General features: G+C 46.9%; 1 protein-coding gene across 2 annotated transcripts; it reads left to right on the top strand.

Moving 5' to 3' along the window:
* Positions 1-73: 73 nt before the first annotated feature.
* On the top strand, positions 74-26,922 carry BNIP3L (BCL2 interacting protein 3 like; the record flags this gene model as incomplete). Of its 2 annotated transcripts, none has more annotated exons than XM_080710044.1 (6): positions 74-176; positions 12,114-12,297; positions 17,292-17,364; positions 24,403-24,503; positions 24,606-24,755; positions 26,874-26,922. In XM_080710044.1, 6 exons carry the CDS (start codon positions 74-76, stop codon positions 26,920-26,922), a joined length of 660 nt encoding a protein of 219 aa, XP_080566170.1. The 2 variants fall into 2 exon arrangements, with proteins under 2 accessions (XP_080566170.1, XP_080566169.1); XM_080710043.1 differs by having other exon boundaries at positions 74-200.
* Positions 26,923-27,498: the final 576 nt, after the last annotated feature.

Raw genomic sequence — 27,498 nt, 5'->3', positions numbered from 1 at the left:
TCGGCTTGTTGTGTTGCTGCCGAGACCCGGAGACGGTTCTTGCCGCGGTCGCCGCTCTTCCAGCCGCCCGACCATGTCGTCTCATTTGGTCGAGCCGCCGCCGCCCCTACACAACAACAACAACAACAACTGCGAGGAAGGAGAGCAGCCTTTGCCCCCGCCTGCCGGCCTCAACAGTGAGAGCGGGGCCGCGGGCTCGGCGCAGGGATGGGGGAGGAGGAGCTGCCGCGACGGCCGGCGCCGCGCGGGGGGCGGGAGGAGAAGGCCTCCCATTGGCCCAGGCGGAGCATGTCGGGTGACTGACAGCTCCCCGATCCAATCAGGAGGAGGCGCTCGGGTCTTCGGGGTCGGGGGCCCGGGCCGCCCGAGTCCGCAGTCGGGGGCCGGGCTGGTGGGCCGAGGAGCGTGGCGCGGCCCGGGGCGGCGGGCCTGAAGCGAGCTCGCGGGGCCGGCCGTGGGGCGAGCGGGGAGGGCGGGCGGGCCGGCCGCGCGGGGACGTGCGGCGGGGACGCCGGGGGATGGACGCGGCGGCGCGGGCGGGCGGGCGCGGCCGGGGCGGGCGCCGAGCAGGTGTGCGGGTCCCGGCCCACCTCGTCCGGCTCCGGCCCGCGGGCGCCTGCCTTAGTGGTCCCATGCCCGACGGGAAGGCCACTCGGTAATTCAGTGGTCACTGGAGCCACGCGTGGGGCCGGGGAGGCTCTGCTCCTGTTGCCCCCACCCACTTTTGGTATTTTCCCAAGTTCTCGAGTGATTTTAGTCTTGTTAAAAACGACGGCTTGTGTGCCCAGTAAGCCTCTTTCGAAATAGTCTCGTGAAACACCCAAGGCTGCACCCAGCACGGAGTTGAGACACTGGGATTTTCAGAATCGGAATTAAGAGGCCACACGGAACCCCCCGGGCAGTTAAAGTTCTTGGGCAGGATGGAGAGACGGCCAACGACACTTGCTTTTCGTGACATTTTAGTGCTCAGATATCCTGTCCTAAGGTTGCTCCTGGTTGCCGTGAGAGCGCCTAGTCTCGGTGGAAAGATTCTTGCCTAACCTTTGTGTAATTCCTCTCTTAGGAAAGAGTCGTGGAGGCAGTCAGCATATGGCCAGACGAAATTGTTTAAAATCCATTTGGCTGCTTAAAGGTCATGCAGTCTTTTTTCATAAGAGGGAGGCGCAACCAATATGGCCCGAACATTTTGGGAAAGCGCTCTTGCCCTCACAGGGTGGGATAGAACTTGGATATTTTAATATGCCTTCATTGCTTATTGCAACTGCCCCCTTTTTGGATGGGCTGATTCCCTGATGTTGACTTTGTGTGGGGGTGGGGTGAATCCAGGAGCATTCTTCCCCTGAGCTACACACCTCGTTTCTTATTTTTATTTTTTTGAAACAGGGTCTCATTAGATTGCTGAGATTCTTGCTAGGTTGCTGAGGCTGGCCTCAAACCTGTGATCCTCCTCTCAGCCTCCCAAGAACCGGGCTTATAGGCATTTGCCTCGACACCTAGCTTGATGTTGACTTTGTGTGTGTGTGTGTGTGTGTGTGTGTGTGGTACTGGGGGTGGAACCCAGGGACTTTTCTACCTGTGGGCTATACTCTCCGACCTATTTTATACTTTATTTGGAAAGAGGGCCTCACTACTAAGTTTCTGAGAGCCTCACTAAGTAGCTGAAGCTGGCTTTGAACCTCTGGGATCCTTCTATCTCAGCCTCCCAGGCGCTGGGATTACAGGCATGCCCCACCACACCTGGCTGACTTACTTCTTTTTCTTTTTCTTTTTTTTTTTTTTAAGCTAAGAGTCTTGTATTCTAGAGTAAGAATTTTATATTATTTTCCCCAGTAGGGCATGATTATGTATCTTTGAATGTTGTGTGTATCACATATCATTATGGAATCTTAATTACCCATTTTTAGCATACTCTCTGTAGGAATGCTTATTTTAGAATGAGAAGAGACTTAAGAGATAAGTCCTCTGTTGTTTACTGATAATGAAGCAGGTCTGTAGTCAGGAGGCTTGCCTAAGTCTGCAGCTGCCTGGGACAGAGCCTGGTTCCCACTTGAGCCAGTCTGGTGGTCCTCAGGACTAAGCTGTGCAGTGGATCTTGATGTGATCTCCTTCTCTCAGTAGGTTTTTCCTCCTGCCATGCAGCGAGGGCCTGACTGTCACTCTTTAGTGTTTTGTTTCTTAATTGTGCTGAGCATTATCCTATGAGCTAAGTGTTGGGTCAGTCTATGAATGTGATTTCACAAAATGCAAAGAGATTTAAATTTTCTCTGACCCTGTAACAACCACAAAAGGTTGAGCTATATGTGAGTGTGTATTTTGGCAGGCGGCAGACCTAGGAGGTGTTTGATGTCTTCCTCCAATCGTATCCTGCTACGTTTTATTAGCTCTTAGGGAAGTGGAAGAACACATAGCCTGCATGGGACACCAGAAGTGGCTTGGGGAAGTCTGCGGAATAGAAAGTGTTCTATCTGGGATAGGCTGAACTTTTAGAAGTTATGAAAAGCTTTCTGATAATACTTTATTATCTCATCTTGAGTCTTTGTTTGCTTTTTGAGCTCATTACACAATACTGGACTGGGAAAAAAAAAGGTCTTATTGATTCCTTCAAGTGATTTTTAGGCATTGGCCAAAACAAGTGTGTGTGTGTGTGTGTGTGTGTGTGTGTGTGTGTGTGTGTGGCATTGGGGATGGAGCCCAGGGACATTCTACCTCTGAGCTACACCCCCAGCCCTATTTATTTTTTTAATTTTGAAACAGGGTCTCACTGAGTTGCAAAGTTACTAAGTAGCTGAGGCTGGCTGCGAGCTGCTATCTCCCATCTCAGCCTCCCAAATGCTGGGATCACAAGCGTTCGCCACCACCCCCGGCCCCCAAAACAAGTGTTTGAGGCACTTAATACTATCGGGATTGCTGGTAAGTCCAAGTACTTGGTTGAGTGAAGTCGTATAGTTGTGAAAAACAGGAGAAGCAGCTCGCATAGAGTATGCCTGGTTAAGATTTTATCTTTGGTTCAGGGGTCAGCACAGAGCGTTGTTTTGATCTGCACTGGGAATTGACTTTAGGGGCACTCTGCCTCCTAGCTATACCCCAACCCTTTTTATTTTTATTTTCTTATTTTGAAAGAGAGTCTCACTAAATTGATGAGGCTGGCCTTAAACATGTGATCCTTCATTTCAGCCTCCCAAGTACTGGGATTACAGGAATGTGCCACCACACTGAGCTCAACAGGTGTGTGTGTGTGTGTGTGTGTGTGTGTGTGTGTGTGTGTGTGTGTGTGTGTTTACTGGGGATGGAACCTAGGGGCATTCTACCTCTGAGCTGCACTCCCAGCTGCAGTTTATTTATTTTGAAACAGTCTCACTAAATTGTGGAGGGCTAGCCGGGCATTTGGGGGGCTGAGACAAGAGGATCGCGGATCGCGGACAGCCTCAGCTACTTAGTGAGGCCCTGTGCAACTCAGTGAGACCTGGTTTCAAAATAAAGAAAAATAGGGAAGGGGGTATAGCTCAGAGGTCTAATGCCCCCGGGTTCCATCCCCAGACCTGCAAAAAAAAAAAAAAAATTGTGGAGGGCTTTACTAAGTTACTGAGGCTGGTTGTGAACCTGAGCTCCTCCTGTCTCATCCTTGCAAAGACTGGGATTACAAGGGTGCGCTACCACACCCGGCTCAACGCAAGTTTTTCTCTTCTTTTTTTGTGGTATTGTGGATTGAACCCAGCGGCATTCTACCTCCCATCAACACCCCAACCTTATTTTTTATTTTTATTTTGAAACAGGATATCACTAGGTTGATGAGTGTCTCAGCGCTTGCTGAGGTTGGCCTCAAACCCTGGGATTTTCTTGGCTCAGCCTTCCAAGTACTGGGATTCCAAACATGCGCCACCACACCTAGCTCAACACAGAGGTTTTTTGTTTCATTTTGTTTTTGTGGTACTAGGGATGGAACCCAGGGTGAGTCTACCTTTAAGCTTTATCCCTAGCCCTATATTATTCCTTTTATTTTGAAACATATTATTCCTTTTATTTTGAAACAGAGTCTAAGTTGCAGAAGCTGCTTGAAAACCTGCAGTCCTCCTTTCTCAACTTCCCAAGTACTGGGATTAAAAGCTTGTGCCATGGCCAGGCGTGGTGGCCCACGATTGTAATCCCTGTGCTTGGGAGGCGGAGACAGGAGGATCACATAGCTTCAAAGCCAGCCTCACTGGCTTAAGAGACCCTGTTTCCAAATAAAAATATAAAAAATAGGTGTCTGGGAGTGTAGCCCGGAGGTAGAAGGGTTTAAGGTTTTCAGGAACCCCAGTACCACCAAAAAAAAAAAAAAAAAAAAAAAAAAAAAAGCTTGTGCCACCATACCCGGCTTCAGCATAGAGTTTTAATAGTAGAACATTGGAATAATTCAAATAGTGAAAACTTTCTCTGATTTTTTAAATACCACAGTAGAGGGACTGTTCACTTTCATTACAAATTAGAGAGCAAATTTCCAAACTCTGAGGCTGAAGGATGCTTCCAATTGTTAGCTTTACCTTCAACTATTGCGTTCCTGAAGAGTCCGTGAGTGATACATTCACGCCGTAAGACTCAGTCGGCTGGAGCAGGGAGATGCAGGTGGCAGTGCCGTTCCTCTTGTTTGATGTGAGCAGTACAACCTTTTTGTGTGGTTATACATATAAACCCGGGGACTTTCTACCTCTGCACCACACCCATACCCTATTTATTTTTTATTTGGAAACAGGGTCTCACTGAGTTGCAGAGGGCCTCACTAAGTAGCTGAGGCTGTCCGCGAACCGCGATCCTCCTGTCTCAGCCTCCCTAGTACTGGGTTTGCAGAAGTGTGCCGCCATGCCTGGCTCAGCCTTTTTTTTTTTTTTCCACCAAAGCTCTAGCCACATTGTTCTTGTCCCTCAGTGTGGCCAGAGGGCTCGTGCGGCTCTGGCACGTGAAACGCCACTGCCGTGTAGTAAGTCGCTGGTGGATAGTCCCTTGCACACACACAAAAAAAACCTGAGTTTTTTCTTTATAATAAAACCAGTGACAATTGTAGGTCTGGTCTGGATTCCAGCAGCAGGCACCTGAAGTAAGCGGACAAGAAGGCTTTTAGGAAAGAAGTTAAATATGAACGGTCATCCCGGTTAGGGTAGAATTACACGTGGGGCCTTGCAAAGTTGGGGGAAAATGAAAAGAAATGCACTGCTTCTCTCCCACCCTTGTCCCCCAAGAGGATTGAACTGGTGATTAAAACACCAAGTCTAGTCAGGCATGATGGTGCATGCCTGTAATCCCAGCACTTGGGATGCTGAGACAGGAGGAGTGCAGGTTCAAGGCCAGCCTCCACAGTTCAGCACAACTCTCAGCAACCTAGAGACTGCTTCAAAATCAAATAGGGCTGGGGTGTAGCTAGGAAGTCGAAGGCCTCTGCGTTTAATCCTAGTGCCACAGAAGAAATCTAGAAATTTGCTGAGTACGGAAGTGAATGTAATCACAGTTATTGGTCTGGCAAATTCATGAGCAATCAGCTATTCCGAAAGACTTAAACTAGAAAAAGTATGTCATCATCTGTATGTACAAAGTGATATAAAGGAACAGCTTTCACCTTGTAAACAGTCTTTTAAAATAATAGAGAAACCTTCCAGCTCCTATTTTTAAATTTGCTTATTAGAAAGAGAACTCACTCTGAGCTCGTTTTCTGCATGTATAGTTTGGCTGGCACAATCCTTATATCTTGCTTTGTTACTTTTCTACCCATAAAAGGACTTTGAGAATTGGTAGAGTTAGAACTTTAAGGAATGTGTAGGCTGTCAATCAGAAATGAATTAGGTGATAGGGAAAAGCCATGTGTATGTATTGAGAAAGACAAGTTTGCTTTGTAGTGTGTTACTCAAAAGATAAATAGCCTCTTTATGCATACGTAACTTTCTCTGTAGCACTGGATATTTCTACAGGAATTTGTGAAAGAAATCCACTGAGTTAAGCCAGGCGTGGTGACGCACGCTTGTAATCCCAGCATTCAGGAGGCAGAGACTGGGGGTGTGGTTCGGGGTTAGCCTCGGCTACTACTCAGCAAGGCCCTTTGCAACTCAGTGAGACCCTGACAGGCTGTCCCTGAACCCGTGACCCTCCATCTCAGCCTTCCAAAATCTGGGAGGCCGAGACAGGAGGATCGCACAGGTTCAGAGCCAGCCTCAGCTACTGAGTGAGGCTCTCAGCAACTTAGACTCTGTTTCCAAATAAAATATAAAATAGGTCTGAGAGTATATCCCAGAGGTAGAAAAGCCCCTGAGTTCCACCCCCAGTACCACAAAAAAAAAAAAAATGGGGCTGGAGGTGTAGCTCTTAGGTACAATGCCCCTGAGTTCCATCCCCAGTACTGCAAAAAAAAAAAAAAAAAAAAAAGAAAAGAAAAAGAAAAAAAGAAAGAAAGAAAGAAGAAAAAAACAAAGGAGATCTACTTTTTTTGTGTGTGGTACTGGAGATGGAACCCTTCTGCCTCTGGGCTACACTCCCACACCTATTTTATATAAATTTTATATATATATAAATTTTTTTTAAAAATTTGGAAACAGGATCTCTTAAGCCAGTGAGGCTGGCTTGGAACCTGCGCAGTCCTCCTGTCTCTGCCTCCCAAGCTCAGGGATTACAAGCTTGTGCCACCACGCCTGGCTACCCGGCTACTTTTTAAAGGCATGTTAACACGTATTGCCAAACCACCCTCCGAGATGTTGACTGAAGCCCTGTTTGTAATAAGTTTTAGAAACAATCCTTTAGGCAGTGGTTAAGCAGGGCCATTGGTTAGAGTACGGCAGACCTTTGCTGATGAGATCCGGTGCGCCCTTCTTGAGAACATGTGTTCTTGTGTTAGAGGTCGCAGCACCACGCTTCAGGTGAAAACAGGCTTATGGAAATGAATGTGCTGTACAGTCTCTTACACTCCTTAACAGAGTAACTATTTGGAAAAATCCCCGAGCTCTCCATGTGAAGTATGTAAAGTGGTTTCCTATGGAGTTGGAATGAGAGGGTGAGGAGAGCAGCCGTGAGTTTCCTGTTTTATACCCATGTGCGTATTTTCCAGCAACACATTATTTTTGTAATCAAAGTATTTTAAAAAGATACCAGATAATTACAGTAGCTGACACATACATAGCCTTTACTACGTCCTGGGGACACTTCTTATTTTTCTGCATGTTTTTATTCATTTAATATGAAGTAGGTAACTACTATTATTCCTACTTTACAGCTGAGGAAAACTGAGTCACAAAGCGCTTAAGCAGCTTGTTCAGGGCATGGCAGCTGTAAGTGCTTTTCAGTCTGTGCCCGTAACGACGATTCCAGTATATGCTCAATAAAAATGGTCTGCTTAGCTGGGGGGGGGCTCACACCTGTCATCCCAGTACTTGGGGAGGCGCAGACAGGAGGGCACAGGTTTAAGACGAGCCCCAGTCAAGTAGTGAGACACTCAGCTAGCACGACCCAGTCTCAAAACAGAAACTTAACCAGGTGTGCTGGCACATGCTTGCATCCCAGGATTTGGGAAACTGAGACAGGAGAATTGAGGTTCTTGGCCAGTTTCAGTAGTTTATTAAGGCTCTCTGCAACTTAATGAGACCCTACTTCAAACTAAAAAATAAAATAGGGCTGGGGATGTAGCTCAGAGGTAGAATGCCCCTGAGTTCAATCCCCAGTACCATACACACATGAAAGAAAGGAAAGAAAGAGAGTCTTCCTTAAGTAGAAATGCTGGAATATGCTCCAGGTGTTCACACCATGACAGAGTTGTTTTCACTAAACTTTCCGGTATGTCTCCTCAAGATCTTAAAATGCATGTTGGATTAATGGAATTTATGTGTTGATTTTTTTTTTTTTTTTTTTTTTTTTTTGGTAGTACTGGGGTTCCTGGAAGCCCTTCTACCTCCGGGCTACACTCCCAGACCTATTTTTTTTTAATATTTTTTATTTGAAAACAGGGTCTCCTAAGCCAGCGCGCGCGGCTGGCTTCGAACCTGCGCAATCCTCCTGTCTCTGCCTCCCAAGCGTGGGGATTACAAGCGTGCGCCACCACGCCCGGCTAGTTGATTTTTTTTTTTTTTTTGGCAGTACTGGGGTAAGAACCCAGGGGCATTCTACCTCCGAGCTACACCCCCAGCCCTATTTTTTTTTTTAAATCTTTATTTTGAAACAGGGTCTCGCTGAGTTGCAAAGGGCCTCACTAAATAGCTGAGGTTGTCCATGAATCGTGATCCTCCTGTCTCATCCTCCCAAATGCTGGAATTATAAGCATGCGTCACCATGCCCGGTTCAGGTTTTTCTGTTTGTTTGTTCTTTTGTTTTTTTGTTTGTTTTGGTGGTACTAGGGGTGGAACCCAGAGGCTTTCTACCTCCGGGCTACACTCCCAGACCTATTTTATATTTTATTTGGAAACAGGGTCTCACTAAGTAGCCGAGGCTGGCTTCAAACCTGTGCGATCCTCCTGTCTCAGCCTCCCAAGCGCAGGGATTACAAGCGTGCGCCACCACGCCCGTCTTCAGTTGTTTTCTTTTTTTTTTGTTGTTGTTCTGTTTTTTTTGTTTTGGTACTGGGAATGGAGTCCCAGGTGGGAATCTCTGTCTTCAAATGACACTTCAGCCCTATTTTTTAATTTTGAAGCAGAATCTCACAAGTTCCTGAGGCTGGCTGTGAACCTGCGATCCTTTTGTTTCAGCATCCCAAGAACTGGGATTACAGGTGTGTACCAACACACCCTGCGAATGCTTATGTATTTGTAATGCAGAAAATAAAATTCACATATTGGTTTGGGAGTCCTTCAGAAAAGTAAGGACCAGGAGACCTGGCATTGCTACTCCATTTTTCTCTTTGATGAGATACTTCAAGGGCATGCTAATTGTGTTTGAGGAAGACTGGCGTCCACAGAGACCCGTCTGGAACCCAGGTTCCTTAGTTCTACCACTGCCAGAGCAGCTCAGGGTTTTTATTTGGCTTTGTCTGTTTTGCTGTTGTGCTTCTGTACAGGAGGGCTGTTCTCATTGCTTCTAAAGACGTTTGAAATCCCAGAAGCAGTGGGAGTAGGGATTGTCTACATACAACATTCTCCCCCCAATCTCGTTAAAATACTTTACAAAGCTCTAAATTTAAGAATGCGTCTCTTGTAGAAAAGCTTATTTTTTACAGATTTCAGAGGCACAGCAAATATTTAATTAAATTATCTTTTATATTAGATCTCTCACAGAACTAAATACACACACACACACACACACACACACATATATATATATATATATATATATATATATATATATATATATAATTTTGGGGGGATGGTACTGAGAATGGAATCAGGGGCAGTTTTACCTGTGAGCTACAACCCTAGCCCTGTTTTATTTTTTTTTAACTTTTTTGGGGGGCACTGAGGACTGAGCTGTACCCCCAGCTTGTTTTTTGTTTTTTTTTTTTTTATTCTGAAATGGGTCTCACTAAGTTGGAGAGGGTCTCACAAGGTTGCTGAGTCTGACTGTGAACCTGCGATTGTCCTGTCTCAGCTTTCCAGGTACTGGGATTACAAACAGGTGCTACCACACACTTTTTAGCAGAGTCTTGATAAAGTGCTGAGGTGATTGTGAGCCTGCGGTCCTCCTGTCTCAGCCTCCCGGGTACTGGGATTCCAGGCATGCACACCCCCAGCCAGGTGTATTTTAATCAGCCTGAGTTATCGTTCTCTCTCACCTGTTTTAACGTGGCTCTCGAATGAGGCTGTGGCGCTTTCATACACCTTTCTTGTTTGGTGGCACAGTCCCAAGAAAGTAGTGCTAACCGGGTGTGGTGGCGCACACTTGTCATCCCTGCATTCCTTGTCATTTCTGCATTTGGGAGGCTGAGATAGGAGGATCACGGTTCAAGGCCAGCCTCAGCTACTTAGTGAGGCCCTCTGCAACTCAGTGAGACCCGGTTTCAAAATAAAAATTAGGGCTGGGGGTGGAGCTCAGAGGTAGAATGCCCCTGCGTTCAGCCCCGGTACTGCAAAAAAATTTAAAAAAGAAAGAAATTAGTGGTGACTGTGGGAGTGTGACAGTGGCCGGCTGCCACATGGCGAGAACAGGATAACTGTTCAGCAAGCACCGTCCTGAGAACATGCGTGCGTTACACATGCAGACTCTCAGTAGCGCTAGGCCCTCTGTCACTGGCTCAGCCCTCCCAGCAGCCGGGCAGGTCACCTTGCTTTACAAGCGAAACTGCTGAGGCACGGAGGGGAGGTGGGGCCGCCCCAGCCTTTGTGCCTCAGGTCTGCCTGGTGAGGGGAGGTGGGGCCGCCCCAGCCATTGTGCCTCAGGTCTGCCTGGTGAGGGGAGGTGGGGCCGCCCCAGCCATTGTGCCTCAGGTCTGCCTGGTGAGGGCCATGCGCTCACTCGGGTCTGTGAGAGTCATCGCTGCCTTTAAGCTGCGTGTGGGGTTTGGCTCGGTTTTGGTGATTATTTTGGTTGACTGAAGGAACTTTGTATTTAGCCCTGGGTCCCCAATGTTTCTTTTGGAATTCAGAGGGACGGTCCCACCAGCCTGCTCGGTTACGTTTTCTTTTCTTCCCTCCTTCCTTCCGTCCATCCGTCTGTTCATCTGTCCTCTGGGGATTGAACCCAGGCCTCTCTACCACTGAGCTACAGCTCCAGCCCTTTTTTGCTTGTGCTGGTCTCCAACTTGTGGTATTCCTTCCTCAACTTCCCAAGTACTGAAATTGCAGGCATCTGCTGCTGTGTCCAGCTGGGTTACTCTTTCTTTCTTTCTTTCTTTCTTTCTTTCTTTCTTTCTTTCTTTCTTTCTTTCTTTCTTTCTTGTACTGAGAGTGGAACCCAGGGGCTTTTCTACCTCCGGGCTACACTCCCAGACCTATTTTATACTTGGAATCAGGCTCTCACTAAGTTGCTGAGAGCCTCACTAAGTAGCCGAGGCTGCCTTCGAGCCTGTGCGATCCTCCTGTCTCAGCCTCCCAAGCGCTGGGATGACAAGCGTGCGCCACCACATCCAGCGGGTTACATTTTTCTAAAACGAAATTTATTGCAAAGAAGAGAATTTGTGTGTGGGGAGAAGGAACCCATTTCTCTTTTTCTTGTGAAATTGGTTTATTGGCTACTGTTATCAGTTGTTAAAGTTCAAGCACCTTAATTGTTCAGCAAACTCAGTCGGCCAATAAAAATGTCCACACTCCATGTAGATTACCACTGCCCGTCCCCTTTCCTGCGGCCCCGCCCTCTTTGAGCATTTCCCCATCCGCTGTCTGCCTGGCTCCACCTGTGGCAGTGTCTCCCTCCACACCAGCTAGGCTTAATGAGAACCCTGGGAAGCCGGTGGTGGGAGAGACTAGAGGAGAGGTGAGTTCACAAGGGGTGTCTGGTGTGTGAGCGGGAGGGAGAGCAGAGCAAGCCGTAACGGAAGGAAGAGACCAACTGGAATGCAGCTAAAGCCTCCCCCAGTTTTTAGCCTGATTTTTTTAAACCAGCTGCATTGATTTTATGCCCTGAATTTGTGCCCAAATTAAAATTTTGTGATTGCATTTAGGCTTCTTTTCTAAGAGCACCTCAGTCAATTACGGTAGCTAAGAAATCGTTAGCTCACTTAGATGACGCCTTTTCTGAGTCATGTGTTTATGGTTTCATTTGTGGAACAGATAAATAACTGAGGCAGGTCGTGGGATATGTATTGTGTGTATGTGTATGTGTATGTAGAACCAAGTGTTAAAGGCAAGTATCCTGTAATAGAGAAGCTATTTAGCTTCAAAAGATTTTTGGAAATTGTTGACTGAAGTAAGTTGTGGTCCTGAGGATGGAACCCAGGGGCTTCTCTACCTCCGGGCTCTGCTCCTGGAGGAGGACAAATTTTAAGCAGAGAGAACGTGGCTAGCGGACACATTTCCTAAAGTTAGTTTTACATTTCCGGCTGCTTGTGAACTGGCCGATCGCAGAGGCCCCGCAGGGCAGGACCGCACTGACTTGGCCTCTGGTCGCTCCTTGTTTATTCACTTCGGAATCCTTCTGCCTTCAGTCTGAGGCTGAGCTCTTATCTGAATTCACCGTGAGCACCGTGCGTGCGAGGCGGCCGGTCCTCCGCGCTCGGCTCACTTATCTGGCTCCTCCAACAGGTTCCTGGGTGGAGCTACCCATGAACAGCAGCAATGGCAACGATAACGGCACCGGGAAGAGCGGGGGCCTGGAGCACGTGCCGTCGTCCTCCTCCATCCACAACGGGGACATGGAGAGGATCCTCCTGGACGCACAGCACGAGTCTGGACAGAGCAGCTCAAGGGGCAGCTCGCACTGTGACAGGTGAGTGCGATCCCGCTTGTGGCCTCATGCAGGAGGCGGGGTCACGAGGCTAATCCCAGGGAGAAAAGTGATTTGCTTACGTCTTCACTTAACAAAACACGTCCTGGTTGATTGCAGCCTGTGTGTTTTAATCAGTTAGACAGTTGGCAAGCATTTGAGTGCCCACTGGTTTTCCCCAGATTGTCATTTTTCATATTTAGATTGAATATGAAATGTTTTAGATGTTTATCAGTTTAAAATTCACACCAGGCATGGTGGTGCACTCCTGGAATCCAGTACTTGGGAGGCTGAGACAGGAGGATTACAGGTTGGAGGACAGCCTCAGCAGTGTATTCAGACTCTCGGCAACCTAGAGAAATCCTGTTTCAAAATAAAAAAGGGAAGCTAGGCATGGTGGCACGCAGTTGTAAACCCAGCATTTGGGAGGCTGAGACAGGAGGATCATGGTTCAAAGACAGCCTCAGCTACTTAGGCCCTTTGCAACTCAGTGAAACGCTGGTTCAAAATAAAGAATAAAGCCGAGCATGGTAGCGCACGCTTGTAATCCCCATGCTTGGGAGGTGGAGACAAGAGGATTGCGCAGGTTCAAAGCCAGCCTCGCTGGCTTAAGAGACCCTGTTTCCAAATATAATATATAAAAAAAGTAGGTCTGGGAGTGTAGCCCGGAGGTAGAAGGGTTCCATCCCCAGTACCACCAAAAAAAAAAAAAAAAAGCCGGGCGTCGTGGCGCACGCTTGTAATCCCCACGCTTGGGAGGCGGAGGCAGGAGGATTGGGCAGGTTCGAAGCCAGCTGTGCTGGCTTCAGAGGCCCTGTTTCCAAATAAAAATATAAAATAGGTCTGGGAATGTAGCCCGGAGGTAGAAAAGCTTCCAGGAACCCCCAGTACCACCAAAACAAAAAAAAATCTTAAGAGCTGGGTGTGGTGGCACATGCCTGTAATCCTAGTTCTTGAGAGGCTCAGACAAGCGGACTGAAGGTTCCAATCAGCCTCAGCAACCCAGCAAGACCCTGTTTCAAAACAAAAAATGAAAAAAGGTCTTGGGAGTATAGTTCAGAGGTCGAACACCATTAGATTCGACACCCAGTAACAAGCACACTAGAGTGCTTGGTGCCGTGACCACCATGCCATCGGCACCATGGAGTCCTGGATGGTCTGCGGGTCAGGTCATGGTTACTCACATAGTAAGTGTTGAAAATGCGCACACACAGGAAGAGAGCGAGCACTAAAGATGTAAACAGTGATCATATTCAGAGATCAGTTATTGGATATTGTCTTCTTCAATGTGTTTGTGTGTATATATATGTATATATATAGCACATGTCAGAAATGACAGAGGAGACGTGTTGGGCAGCGCTGGCCCTCCTGCCGCCTCTGACCGCTGGTGTCAGCAGGCAGCTGGGCGATGGGCGCCCGGCACGCCAGCACCGCCTGCCCGCATGTCTCTGCCTCGTCCGCTCGCTGCGTACGGCCTGGGTGGCCCTTGGCGGGGCAGAAGCAGAGCACGCGGCGCTCTGAGCAACTCGTCACGGACTCCAGAACCGCAGCAGTCGTCTCTCCTCCCGAATGAGATTGTATGTGAAACTTGCTGAAGAACTTGGAAACTTTTCTGTTTGGGGTGCGGGGGCTCCTCTTGGTTAAGGCCAGGTTTACTATACATCCATAGATGCGTCTTGATCATTGGCACCAGTGCACCCGTTAACCTGTTCACATGTGCAGAGGAAAAGCCGCCTGCTCACCTGGCTGCTCAGGCTCCTAGAGACTATGAACTCACCTCCCGGTTGTGCTTTAGTTAGGTTTAAGTATGTAAAGAGTCATGGCAGACGCACTCTTCCCACCACCTGTGCTCCCGGCCCTTGTTAGCTTCATTTGAAACAGGTCTTTGCTAGGTTGCTGAGGGCCTCACTGAGCTGCCAAGGCTGACCTCTGACCTGCAGTCCTCCTTACTCTCCCTCCAAAGTACTGGGATTATAGGTTAGCAAACACTTTTAAACACCTTCTTATCCCTTAGCTTGAGTCCCTCCCGACTCGGAGTTACTCTCATCTTTCAGAGGAAGCCTGGAACTTTAGCTCAGTAGTACTCTTCCTGGGGAATCTAACACGGATGACCAATTGAGAGTGTCTTCATGGCTGGGCGTGGTGGGCACGCTTGTAATCCCCATGCTTGGGAGACTGAGACAGGAGGATCGCACAGGCTTGAAGCCAGCCTCAGCTACTTTGTGAGACCCTATTTCCAAATAAAGTATAAAATAGGTCTGGGAGTATAGCCCAGAGGTAGAAAAGCCCCTGGGCTCCACCTTCAGTCACACACACACACACACACACACACACACACACACACACAGAAAGGAGTGTCTTCATGTCATTTGAACTGCCATACAGCTCTATATTTGAAGTTGTTGGGAAGTGTTTATTGTAGGTAGAAGAGTTTAAGATTGTTTTAGGATTGTTGGATATTAAGTCCCAGAGCTGATTTATATATTTTTTTAGTTTAAAAATTATTCCATAGATAGATTTTTGTCACTTCACTGATTGTTGAAAGATAGCCCTGTATATTTTGCTCTGTATCTAACTGAATTAAAGAGGTTTTCAACCTTGGCTGCCCACCAGATTCATCCGGGAGCGTGCCAGTGAGCAGCCTGCCTACCTGCCGGCTTTCCTTCCCTCCTTCCTTTGTGCTGGGGTTGACCCCTGTGCAGTTTCTCCCCAAGCTACACCCCAGCCCTTTTTATTTTTTATTTTGAAACAAAGTCTCACTAAGTTGCTGAGCTGAGCCTCCTCCCAAACCTACAGTCCTCCTTTCTCAGCCTCCCAAGTGCTGGGAGTCAGGCATGTACCACCACGCCGGCCATCTAGGGGTTGTTTGTTTGTTTGCTTGTTTGCTTGTTGCAGTACTGGGGATGGAAACCAGGGGCATTCTACCCCCGAGCCACACCCCCAGCCCTATATTTTTATTCTTTATTTTGAGACAGGGTCTCACTAAGTTGCAAAGGGCCTCACTAAGTAGCTGAGGCTGTCTTCAAACTGCCATCCTCCGGTCTCAGCCTCTGGAATGCTGGGATCACAAGCGTGCACCACCACACTCAGCCATCTAGGGAGCTTTTAAAAATACTACTCTGCAGAACTGTCCCCTCAAGCTGCTCATTGGGTTTTTAGGGGCAGGGCAAAGACACTGGAACGTTGTACGCACTCTCCAGCTAATCCTAATCAGAGCCAGTCTTGAAGCCTTGTCTCGTTCCAGCTCCTTAGGAGTAGTAAACAGCTCACCGGGCGTGCGTTTGTGTTTTCTGAGCCCGGTGCTAGTGGCAGCAGAGTGCCACGGTGGAGCAGTGGTGCCTCGCCCTCTGCCTGCCTGACCTGCTCCCAGCTGGGTGAGGCTGGCCTCCAGCTCGGCCAGGCGCTGTGAGCACGCGGCGGGAAGCTGACGTCAGGAGCACCTTGTTGTGGAGCTGGGCATGGGGCGCCTCAGTACACGGGAGGCTGAGACGGGAGGGTTGCTGCAGGCTCAAAGCCAGCCTCAGCAACTTGGTGAGGCCTGTTTCCAATTAAAAAGTAAAACAGGTCTAGAGGGGTAGCCAGGTGGAAGAAGGCATCTGATTCCATCCCTAGAACCACACACACAAAGGGGCTTTGTTCTGGCTGTTTCCTGTGCTGTGGTCTGATGTTTCTTATTCAGGAGAAGAATATTCTAAGTCCAAATGATATGTTTGTTTTATATAGAGTCATCTTTTCCCCTCCTGTCCCCATTTAAGAATCTCCTATGTTCTTGGGAACTTTAATAGGGAATGTTTATTCCTTTGAGCAGGGTAAACCCAGTCCGTTTGAAGCTGAGGCTGGCTGTGAACCTGTGATTCTTTTGTCTCACCCTTCCAAGTATTGGGATTGTAGTTATACACCACCAGGCCGGCTTCATCTCTCTTTTATTATTTATTTATCTATTTATTGATTTATTTATTTTTGGTGGTGCTTCAGATTGAACCCAAGGGCCTCTCACATGCCAGGCAAGTGCTCTACCACTGAGCTATGCGCCCAGCTCCCATTTTAGTATACATAGTGGGACACTAAAAGTATAGTAAAAGATCTGGTGACTTGTGGTTACACAGGAACAATCATTAATAAAGCTAAGAAAAGAACTTAGCACATTGTATTAATCTGTTATATCAAGGATAGTTTGTAATTATTGTTTTGTCTGAGAATTTTTCAGTTTTTGTAGTTCTGGGAATATGTTTTGTACTAACGTATATTCAGATACAAGCTTATATGATTCACTATGAAATATGTTTAGCAAGAAATGAGAACCAGGGCTGGGGTCTAGCTCCGTCCCCAAAGAAATGAAGAGTTAGAATATGTATTTATTTATTGTAAAATAGTAAACTCATAACTATTTCTTGTAACAAAAACCAGTAATAAATAGTGTCGGTTGTTTTACATGCTTGCAAATGGCTTTAATATTTGCTTAGTAGAAAACAGCGGGATTCCCATCTGCTTTTGCGTTCGTCTGCTGTGATTCCACCATCAGGTGCCTCTGGAACTTCTGCGGCCCCTGAGAAGGGCAGTGACAGGCGGATCAGCCAGTGTTACTGTGAAAGCGCTTGCAGCGTGCGAGCCTCTGGGGTAGTTTCTGAGAACTGCTCTTCACGCTTCAAGAACTGCTGGGGTGAATTATTGAATGATGAAAGAACTCTGAGGAAGCCCCAAGCTGGGTTTCTGACTTTGAACATCATTTTGCCTTTATTGGAAAAAAGGAGAAGTGTGACGGCCTTATACCTTTATGTAATGTTTTCTTTGCAGATTTATTATTGTGAAGAAATTCTTTGCTAGACTGAGAGGTCTAGAATGTTATATGAGTAAAAGTTACCTAAACCTTGCCTGTGCTTTTGGATTCACTGTGTTTTCAAAGTCATCTTGATGTAACTTAATTTGCTCATTTCCAGGAAGGTGAATCATTTGCCAAAAAGGAGTTGAAGCTAACATCTCAGTTCTTTCTCTCCTAGCCCTTCACCACAAGAAGATGGGCAGATCATGTTCGACGTGGAGATGCACACCAGCAGGGACCACAGCTCTCAGGTGTGTGTTTATTCTCCTCACTTACAGTGAGCCGTGGGGGAGATGCAGGTGCTCTAAGTAAGTGCCCTTTGCTGAGATAGAGAAAAATTCAGAGTAGTTGGAGCTGGTACTCAATTTCTTCTCCTCCTCCTCCTCCTCCTCCTCCTCCTCCTCCTCCTCCTCCTCCTCCTCCCCCCCCCAGGAGCATTCCATCTTCCAGCTACACCCCAGCCTGATTTTATGTTTATTTTGAAACAGGTTCTCACTAGGTTGATGAGAGGCTGTCCTCGAACCGCTCGCTGATCCTCCTGTCTCAGCCTCCGAAGTACTGGAGTTACAAGCTTGTGCCATCATGTCTGGCTTTAAGTTACTCAATTTCTGATTTTGGAATTTATTTAGGATAGTATAGTTCTTGTTATACCTTTTTACAAATAAGGATTTGAGGCCCTGTCACTAAACATTGGAGAATTATTGCCGATAATGTATTATCCCAATATTCCGAGCTAGTTTTTTTTTTTTCAGTTTATAAATAGAAAAACGGAGACAGAGATCTTGAGATTACAAACTAAGTGAAGATGAAGATTGTGTTAGAGCCAGGTGTGAAAACTGGCTGCCTCTGAGAACCAAAGCCATGACTTCTGAGGTGAATTTCAACAGAAGAGAGAAGTTCGTCTCGCTTTAGGTGGCCTCCTTGAGTTAAAGAAGATAGAGTCCACTAGAAGTTGGTATGGTTGGAAATGTAGGCAGTAAATGTAAATGCAAAATCTTACCAAGGCTTGCATTATAAAGTTAAAATTGGATGTACAGTTGTTACTGATGACGTAGAGTATTCACAGCCTGCACATCAGTAACACTATGGATGTGTTATATCACCTGAAAGTGTCATTAGAGTGTAAATACTTGAATTCAGGAGCCATTGTGCTTTTCTCCTATATTAAGGTGCTTGAAAAGTACTGAATGAATGTCTACAAGAGTTGTAACAAAAGTCCTGTGTTGTGGTGGTCTTGCTGCTCCCAGGCCCAGGCCCTTCTGCGTTGTAGAGGTTTGCCGCCATCTTTGGTTCAGCAGTATTTTATTTCAGAAGACTGCTCCATTTCTCCATACTCTGACTACAGGCTATTTTTGCTGTCCTCAGGAACCTAGAAAATCTATGGATTGACTTCCCATGAGCTGGGCATGGTGGTTCCCACCTGGAATGCCAGTACTTGGGAAGTTGAGGCAGGAGGATTGCAGGTTCAAAGACAGCCACTCTGCAAGTAGTGAGACTCTCACCAACCCAGTGAGACCCTTTTTAAAAAATAAAAATAAAATAGGTCTGGGGGTAGGATGCCCCTGGATTCAATCCCCAGTACCACAAAAAAAAAAAAAAAAAGATTACGCATTTATTTCATGATGGACTTTATACTGTAGAAAAGCTTGCAGTCACTAGCTCTCGTGTGGTAGGATGATCTGAATGGGATTGCTGAATCGCTGACTAATCTCCATCAGCTGGGCCACATGAAGTAAGCTCTAACTCATGTAGAAAAAATACACGAAGTCTCCACGTAGCATACTGTGTGCACAAAAACATGCCAAGGGACCAAGAGAGAGTAAATTTTGTGCTGTAGCCTTTCCTGACGAGGTTTTTTAGCCTGTGTTGGCACACGTGTGTGTGTATGAGTGTGTTTTGCTGGGGATGGAGCCCAGGGGTATTCTAACTTTGACCTTTGAACTACATCCCCAGCCCTATTTTATTAGGAAACAGTCTCACAGAGTTGCTGAGAACCTTGCTAAGTTGCCAAGGCTTTGAACGGGCAATCTTCCTGTCCTGTCCCAGCCTCCTAGTGTGCGCCACCATGCCTGGCTCTGTGTTGGTTTTTTTTTTTTTTTTTTTGGTGGTGGTGGTATTGGGGTGGAACCCAGGGGCTTTCTACCTCTGGGCTATACTCCCAGACCTAATTTTTTTTTAATATTTTATTTGGAAACAGGGTCTCACTAAGTTGCTGAGAGCCTCACTAAGTAGCTGAGGCTGGCTTCGAACCTGTGCGATCCTCCTGTCTCAGCCTCCCAAGCGCAGGGATTACAAGCGTGCACCACCACGCCCGGCTGAACCTGTGTTGGTTTTTGTACAGAAACATGGCCAGTCTAGATTAGCATTTTCAGAAATGTGTCTGAGGAGTGTTTGCTCGATGAGACTCCATGAGATTGTTCTGAATGGAGTGATTGTGACGTCCAGCAGCCCACGCCCGTGCCGGGGGCCTCGGCGAGACGAGGACGCTCTGAGAACCTGGGGGCACTGGGGCAGTCGGGTTGGCCCAGTGCCCACGGCGCGTTTGGCCTTCGACCTTCCTCTCCTCCGCCTGTACTTCCCCTTGTATCGTAATCTCATGGGAACGCGGCGATAAATACTGTCCTGCCCTGGGGATGGCAGGGTATGAGGAGGCTTGACTGATGGCTGAATTGACATAGAATTCCATAGCCAAATGCACCCACCCTCCACTCCAAAGGGATTTGTGAAGTTCAGGAGAGAAAATGTAAGATTTGGGGCTTTTCTGCCAGATTATGGTAGGATTGCCAGTATTAACCTTATGCAGAAACAGGTACCTTTAAAAAGGGTGAGATTTGGCAAACACAGTCTGATTCCTATAATAAAAACATTGGTTCTGTGTGGGCACATACCTGTAATCTCAGTACTTGAGAAACTGAGGCAGGAGGATTTGAGGCCAGCTTCAGCTAATTAGTGAGACACTGTTTCAAAATAAAACATAAAATAGGTCTAGGTTTGCAACCCAGAGGTCAAGTGCCCCTGGGTTCAATCCCCAGGAAAACACACACACACACACACACACACACACACACACACACCAGCAGAAAGAGAGAAAAAAACATTGTATCTGCTGAGTAATACTTTTAATAGGGAGCAATTGACAATAGGTATCATTTCTTTAAATTTCTAAAAGCCTTTTATATTGCTTTTTTAAAACTAAAGAAGTAATTTAACTGGGCTTGGTGGTACACACTTGTAATCCCAGTGTTTGAGAGGCTGAGACAGGAGGATCCAGGTTAGTGAACAGCCTCAGCTACTTAGTGAGGCCCTCTGCAACTTAGTGAGACTCTGTTTCAAAATAAAGAATAATAATAATAATAATAAAATAGGGCTGGAAGTGTATAGCTCAAAGAGGTAGAATGCCCCTGGGTTCATTCAATCCCCAGCATTATAAAAACAAAGAAATTAAAGAAGTAATTTTTTTTTTTTTGGTGGTCCTGGGGTTCCTGGAAGCCCTTCTACCTCCGGGCTACACTCCCAGACCTATTTTTACATTTTTATTTGAAAACAGGGTCTCTTAAGCCAGCGCGCGCGGCTGGCTTCGAACCTGCGCGATCCTCCTGTCTCCGCCTCCCAAGTGCGGGGATTACAAGCGTGCGCCACCACGCCCGGCTAAAGAAGTAATTTAAAAATTACTTTGAGACTTTGGAAAATGGATTTATTTATTTTATAAATGAGAAGAAAGCTGAGGGTTAGAAGATGAAGTGAATGAAGGGCTGTTGCTCTCCTTTCTCCTTTGGGACGCTTCCAGGTGCATCTGTAAGGGACGGTGACGGTCCCAAGCCTTGCAGGAGGGGCGGCGGGAAGCGCTCGCACTCGCTGCTGTGTGCCAGGCGCTGAGGTTATGTGACAGTGATTCTGCTCAGTCCAGTGAGCGCAGTGACGTTACCCCTGTGGCCGGGGAAGTGCGGCTTCGTCCTGATTAAGTTATGGCATGACCCAGTAGGGCGTGTCAGAGCCGGGACTGGAGCAGTCTGTCTGAGCCTGTGGCCCCCAGTCCTGCTTTTCAAATTAGCCAGAGTGGGACTGGTCACAGGAGAACTCACACGTGTGTGGATGAACTTAACAGAGGGCTGGCGAGGGATGGTGTTGTGACTCCCAAGGTAACGCTTTCAGGAGAAACCTTGATAAGCTGCCCTTAGGGCAGTGGTGTTCTGAAGAGTCTGCGTGTGTAGCAGGAAGTGGACTGCAGATGGACTCTCTCTTCTGGTACTGGGATTATTAAATCCAGGACTTTCTACCTCTGAGCTCCACCCCAGCCCTTTTGATTTCAGAATGGTCTTGCTAAGTTGCCGAGGCTGGCCATGGGCCTGGTCTCCTCCTCTCTCAGCCTCCCAAGTACTGTGATCCCAGGTGTGCGCCATCGTGCCTGGCCCGCGATGTCTCCGAAAGACACCTATGTGTGCGTCAGGACCCAGGAGGCCCTCTCGGTGGAGATTTCATTGGAACATGACCCAAACTGGAAAAAAAACTCTGTTTTCTGCCTTGTAAAACTGGTTTAGCCATATATGGGTCACAGCATGCAGTTTACTGTCCACATTAGAAACCCAAGAGGCAGACCGGGTGTGGGAGCACACGCTGTGATCCCAGCATTCTGGAAGCTGAGGCAGGAGGGTCCAGGTTCACAGCCAACCTCAGCTACCTAGTGAGGCTTTACAACTTAGTGAGACCCTGTTTCAAAATAAAGAATAAAAAATAGGGCTGGGGTGTAGCTCGGAGGTAGAAAGTCCTGGTTCCATCCCCCGTACCAGAAAAAAAAAAAAAAAGGAAACTTACGAGGAAGAGAAGGAAAACTTAAGTGATTAGGAGCCAGCTAAGGGGCTCCCACTCATTAGATAAGTGCAGTTTTACCATCTGGAATTCCAAGCATTGAAAGGCAATTTAAAATACAAAGGTGGCAAATTTAGGGTTAATTAACAGTAGGAAATGGGGTGGCTTACCACCCTGTCTTCATGCAAGTGCTAAGGTAGGTTTAGAAACTTACTGGGAGTTTGTGTTGTAGATACTAATCCCAGGGTGACTTTGCTCCCTCGACTAAGGGAAAATCACATCATCTTGACAAAATTTAAAGTAAAAAATCTATTTTCGCCAGGTGTGGTGGTGTACAGCTCCAATCCCAGTACTGGGATGCTGAGGGGAGGGTTGTGGAGTCAAGGCCGCCGCCCTCAGCACTTTAGTGAGGCCTTCAGCAATTTAGCCAGACTCTGTTTCAAAATATAAGTGGACGAAGGAGCTGTGGGGGTAGCTCAGAGGTAGAAAGCCACTGGGTTCAGTCCTCAGGACACAAACAAAGCAAAACAAAAAGCCGCATCAGAGCCTGAGTCGGGCCCAAGTCTGAGCAGGTAGCCGAGGCCGGGAGCCACGGAAGGGCCCTGGCGCGGCCCCGCGAGGAGCCAGGTGCCGGGCACACAGACTGGGGTCTGTGTGTAAGCTGTAACAACTTACTGTTTTTAGGATGATTTCAGTGCTACTCCAAAGAGCCAGCTCATGATTCTGAGTAATCTCAGCACCCAGTGGGAAAAGCTCAGTCCTGAATGCTGCATTGTGTCACTGGCTGGGGTTTGCCAAGCTCAGCAGAACCAGATAAGAGGGGTACTGACGAGAGTAGCGAACATCCGCGCACTTTCGCTCTGGCGTCAGGACGATGCGGGCCACGAGAGCCTGCTGAGCTCCCAGCTGGGAGGGAGCCCTGGGAGGAAGGCAGGTTTCTCAGACACCCACTGAGAGTTCTGGTCACAGAGAAAATCTGCTCAACGTCTAGATCAGAACAGCTCCTTGCTTTGAAGCCATTTCGCTTGAGGTTACAGTGTCATATTAATTAAAGAAATAATACTGTGTCGTTTGGGGGGATTTCTCATTCCTTTGGGTTTTATTAAAAGGAAACTTTTAGAAGTTTAATTGTTCTTGGCCTAAAATCTTGGCCCAAAACTTTAGGTCATTATTAGCAATAAAGTAAGTTTCATGTGTTTGATGCAACAGATGTTAAATTTTGACTCAGTTTAAAATATTGTTCCCCAAAACATTTGGCAAACAGTTTTGAAGCCTTGAGAAATATTTGGATAGCAGTTTATCTTAAAAATATCTGCTGGGTGTAGTGGCTCATGCCTGTAATCCCAGTACTTGGGAGGTTGAGAGGAGGATCACAGGTTTGAGTTTGCCTCAGCAACTTAGCAAGACCCTGTTTGAAAATAAAAAATAAGGCTGCCGGTATAGCTCAAAAGTAAAATCCCTCTAGGTTCAGTCCCCGTACCAAAATATATATACAATCTTTAGAGAGTAAAATCTGTTGCTTACGAGTCAGGGTGTGCCAGGCATGGTGGCACACCCTTACAATCCCAGAACTTGGGAGGCAGAGACAGGAGGAGTGCAGGTTCACAGCCCGCCTTAGCAACTTAGATTCTTTTTCCAAATAAAAAAATAAAATAGGAGCCGGGAGTGGTGGCGCACGCTTGTAATCCCAGCATTCGGGAGGCTGAGACAGGAGGATCGCGGTTTGCGGCCAGCCTCAGCTACTTAGTGAGGCCCTCTGCAACTCAGTGAGACCCAATTTCAAAATAAAGAATAAAAAAAAAATAGGGCAGGGGCTATAGCTCGGAGGTCAAATGCCCCTGGGTTTCATCCCTAGACCCGCAAATAAAATAAAATAAAATAGAGCTGGGGGTGGAGTGTAACCCAGAGGTAGAAGGCCTCTGGGTTCAAACCCCACTACCACACAAAAAAGTGATACTTGAATACATTTTTAGATGCAGATGGAAGTAAGGAGAGTGGTGTTCAAAGATTCAAAACTAGCCGCCTTACACCCCAAAATAGAGTCTTGACACTTAGTCTCGGCCTAGCTATTATAACAGTCAGGCTGAGTTGTTTTTAAGATATAAAATGCTCTCAGAGCCAGGCCTGGTGGTGCACGCTTGAAATCCCAGCATTCGGGAGGCTGAGACAGGAGGATCCCAGACAGCCTCAGCTACTTAGGCCCTTTGCAACTCAGAGAGACCCTGTTTCAAAATAAAGAATAAAAAATAGGGCTGGGGGTGTAGATTCGGAGGTACAATGCCCTGGGTTCCAGCCACAAAAATAAATAAATAAAATAAAATGCTCTTAGATCATTTTGTCAGTCTTTTTAGAAAAACAGACTTTTTTTTCATACAAATGACTAGTGTACGCCCTGAGGCTGGTTTATTTTACATCCAGATTGTCTTCACATCAGAAGGAATTGCTCTTTTTCCCTGTGCTAAAGTCTGAATTCTTCTCTACAGTCAGAAGAAGAAGCTGGGGAAGGTGAGAAGGACGCTGAGGCCTTGAGAAGTGCAGGCTGGGTGTCAGACTGGTCCAGTAGACCCGAAAACGTCCCGCCCAAGTAAGTTCTCCGCCGGCCGCTCACACACCGGCGGCCTGGCATGGCCTGGAAGGCCACGCTCCGTGTCCACGCTGCACTGCTGACCCTCTGAATCTTCCCCAGGGAGTTCCACTTCAGACACCCTAAGCGATCCGTGTCGCTGAGCATGAGGAAGAGCGGAGCCATGAAGAAGGGCGGGGTTTTCTCTGCGGAATTCCTGAAGGTGTTCATTCCGTCGCTCTTCCTCTCTCATGTGCTGGCTCTGGGGCTGGGGTAAGTCCAGTGCACTCGTTAAGCTCTTCCCACTCTTCTCAAACCCATGCTCTGTTTGCAAATGTAAGAACTGGGTGTGAAGGCAGGTACTGCTTCGCTTTTAGTGCTTTAGTGCAAATAAGATACATTTAAAATTAATTCAACTTGTACTGACTCGTCTACCAGTAAGCACTTTTTTACATAGTAGGTAGCCAGGCACGTTAATGCACACCTGTAATCTCAGTATGTGGGAGGGAGAAATAGGAGGATCGAAGGTTCGTGGCCAGCCTCAGCCACTGAGCGAGGCCTCCATAACTTAGTGAGATCCTATTTCCAAATAAGAAATAAAATCGGGCTGAGGGTGTAGCTTGGAAGTAGAATGCTTCTGGGTTCAATCCCCCGCCAAAAAAAGGAAGAAAATATGTTCATATTTAATCTCCTGGGTAAATTTTTTGGGGCCTGGGGATTGAACCCACAGGCATTCTACCTCCAAGTTACACTCCCCAGCTTAATTTTATTTCTTATTTAGAAACAGGGTCTTACTAGGTTGCTGAGAGCCTTGCTAAGTTGCTGAGGCTTGTTTTGAACCTGCAGTCTTCCTGTTTGAGCCTCCCAAATCCTGGGATTACAAGTGTGTACCATCCCACCTGGCTCAGGCACATCTTCTAAATTAATTTTTTTTTTCTTGATTTGAACAGTTGAGGTAATATACTTCTGAAAGATAAGAGAAGTAAATAGTTGGTGTTAAGCCGGGCGTGGTGGCGCACGCTTGTAATCACCGCTCTTGGGAGGCTGAGACAGAAGGATCGCACAGGTTCGAAGCCAGCCTCAGCTACGTAGTGAGGCTCTCAGCAACTTAGAGAGACCCTGTTTCCAAATAAAATATAAAATAGGTCTGGGAGTGTAGCCCAGAGGTAGAACGCCCATGGGTTCCACTCCAGTACCACACACACAAAATAGTGGCGTTATTTTTCGATACACATCTAATCTGCTTTTCAGTCGTGCCCAGTGGGTCATTTTTCATATTTGATAGGCATTCTTAATCTCCCCTGGAAGAAGGAGGCTCTAGGTCTCCAACTTGAGATTGTGTGCAGCTTTTCCCTTGCTTTATCTCTCGATGTTCGCTTTGCCTTTGGAGACAGCGACAGTGAGCACAGCAGCAAAATGGGAGGTGCCAGGGAAGGAAGGCAGAGGTGGGTGTGGAGGTGGGCTTGGGCTCAGGATGTCCCTGGCTGCCTGCACGGTGGTTCATTTGCCCTCAGGTTGGTTTTGTACCTTACAGGGTTTTTTTTGTGTGTATGTATGATACTGGGATTGAACCCATGGGCCTTTGACATCTGAGCTGCATCCCCAGCCCTTTTTATTTTGAAACAGGGTCTAGCTAAATTGCAGAGGCTGGTCTCAAGTCCTTGACTCTCCTGTCTCAACCTCCCAAGTAGTGAGATTATAAATAAGTGCCACTGTGCCAGGCAGCTTTATTTTATTTTATTTATTTATTTTGCCTATAACAAGCACCCAAGTAATTTGATAACTATATTTTCCTACTTAAAATAGCAATAGAACTTTTCGCCCCTCCCCTAAAAAACAGGAACATTTCAAAAGAAGAGGCCTCAGTTTTAGCCTTTGGAGGGGTCTGGTCTTTCTGTCTAGTCCTTACTTCAATAAGCAAGCAGAATCAAATGAGACGGCATGGCTTGGCTGGTGACTTGTTTGCATGCCTGTAATCCCAGTGAGTTGCAAGGCCAAAGAGAAGGATTGCAAATTTGAGCCCTCCCTGGGCAACTTAGCCATACCCTGTCTCAAAATGAAAAATAAAAAGGTCTGGGAATGTATCTCAGTGGTAGAGTACGCTTCGGTTGAATCCTCAGTACCGAAAAATAAGGTAAATCGAACATCAGTGTACTGCAGGTGTTAATCAGGAGTCGAGCACTTGCCTAGCATGTGTGGGGTCTTGGGTCTGCTCCCTAGCACCACAAAGGCTAAAAAACAGAAGGAAGTGGTAATGATTTTAGAGTGTTAGGGAAACATGCCTTTAAGTCTTATGGGGACTGAAAAATGGAGTTCCTCCCGGGTCAGCCCATGGGCATGCTGGTGTGGGGCTGGGGACGCGTGAAGCATGATGCGTCTGTTTCCTTTTAGCATCTACATCGGAAAACGACTGAGCACACCTTCTGCCAGCACCTACTGAGGGGGAGCCGCTGGACCGCGCGTGGCCTGTGAAGTGGTGTGTTGTCACAGTAGTTTATTTGAACTTAAGACCATTGTAAGCATGACCTACCTACCCCTCTTTTTACATACCTGATTCCAGTAACTCCCAGATCCAGTATTTTATTCAAACTCTGTTGAGGCATTTTACTAACCTTCTTCCCTTTGGGGCCTGTAAGACACTTCAGAATTTCCTAACAGTTTACTGTTGTTAGAAATTTGCAAGGGCTTTCTTTCCCGCATATGCCACCAGCACATTATAATTTTGTCAACGTTGCTGTTGTTTCCTACTAGTACCACGAGAATTGGAACCACGTCATTCATGGTAGAAGTTTTACTCTGGCAGCAAAACTTCCCTCTGTCTCTCAAAACGAGATCAGATTAGCAAGTTGATATAAAAAGCTTTGTTGTTTACTTTTTATTTTGTTTTGTTTTCCAAGACAAAAACAAGCTTCCCTAAGCTTGAATTTATAGTTATTAAAAAGAAAACAAAAACAAGAAGAAAAAAAAAAGCAAGACACAAGAAAAAAAATATCCTTGGCAATAAAAACATTGTTTT

This window comes from Muscardinus avellanarius (assembly GCF_963383645.1).
Source record: "Muscardinus avellanarius genome assembly, chromosome: 14".
Classification (NCBI taxonomy): domain Eukaryota; kingdom Metazoa; phylum Chordata; class Mammalia; order Rodentia; family Gliridae; genus Muscardinus; species Muscardinus avellanarius.
Note: the sequence above shows the minus strand (reverse complement) of the source record. Positions and strands in the feature narration are given on the sequence as shown.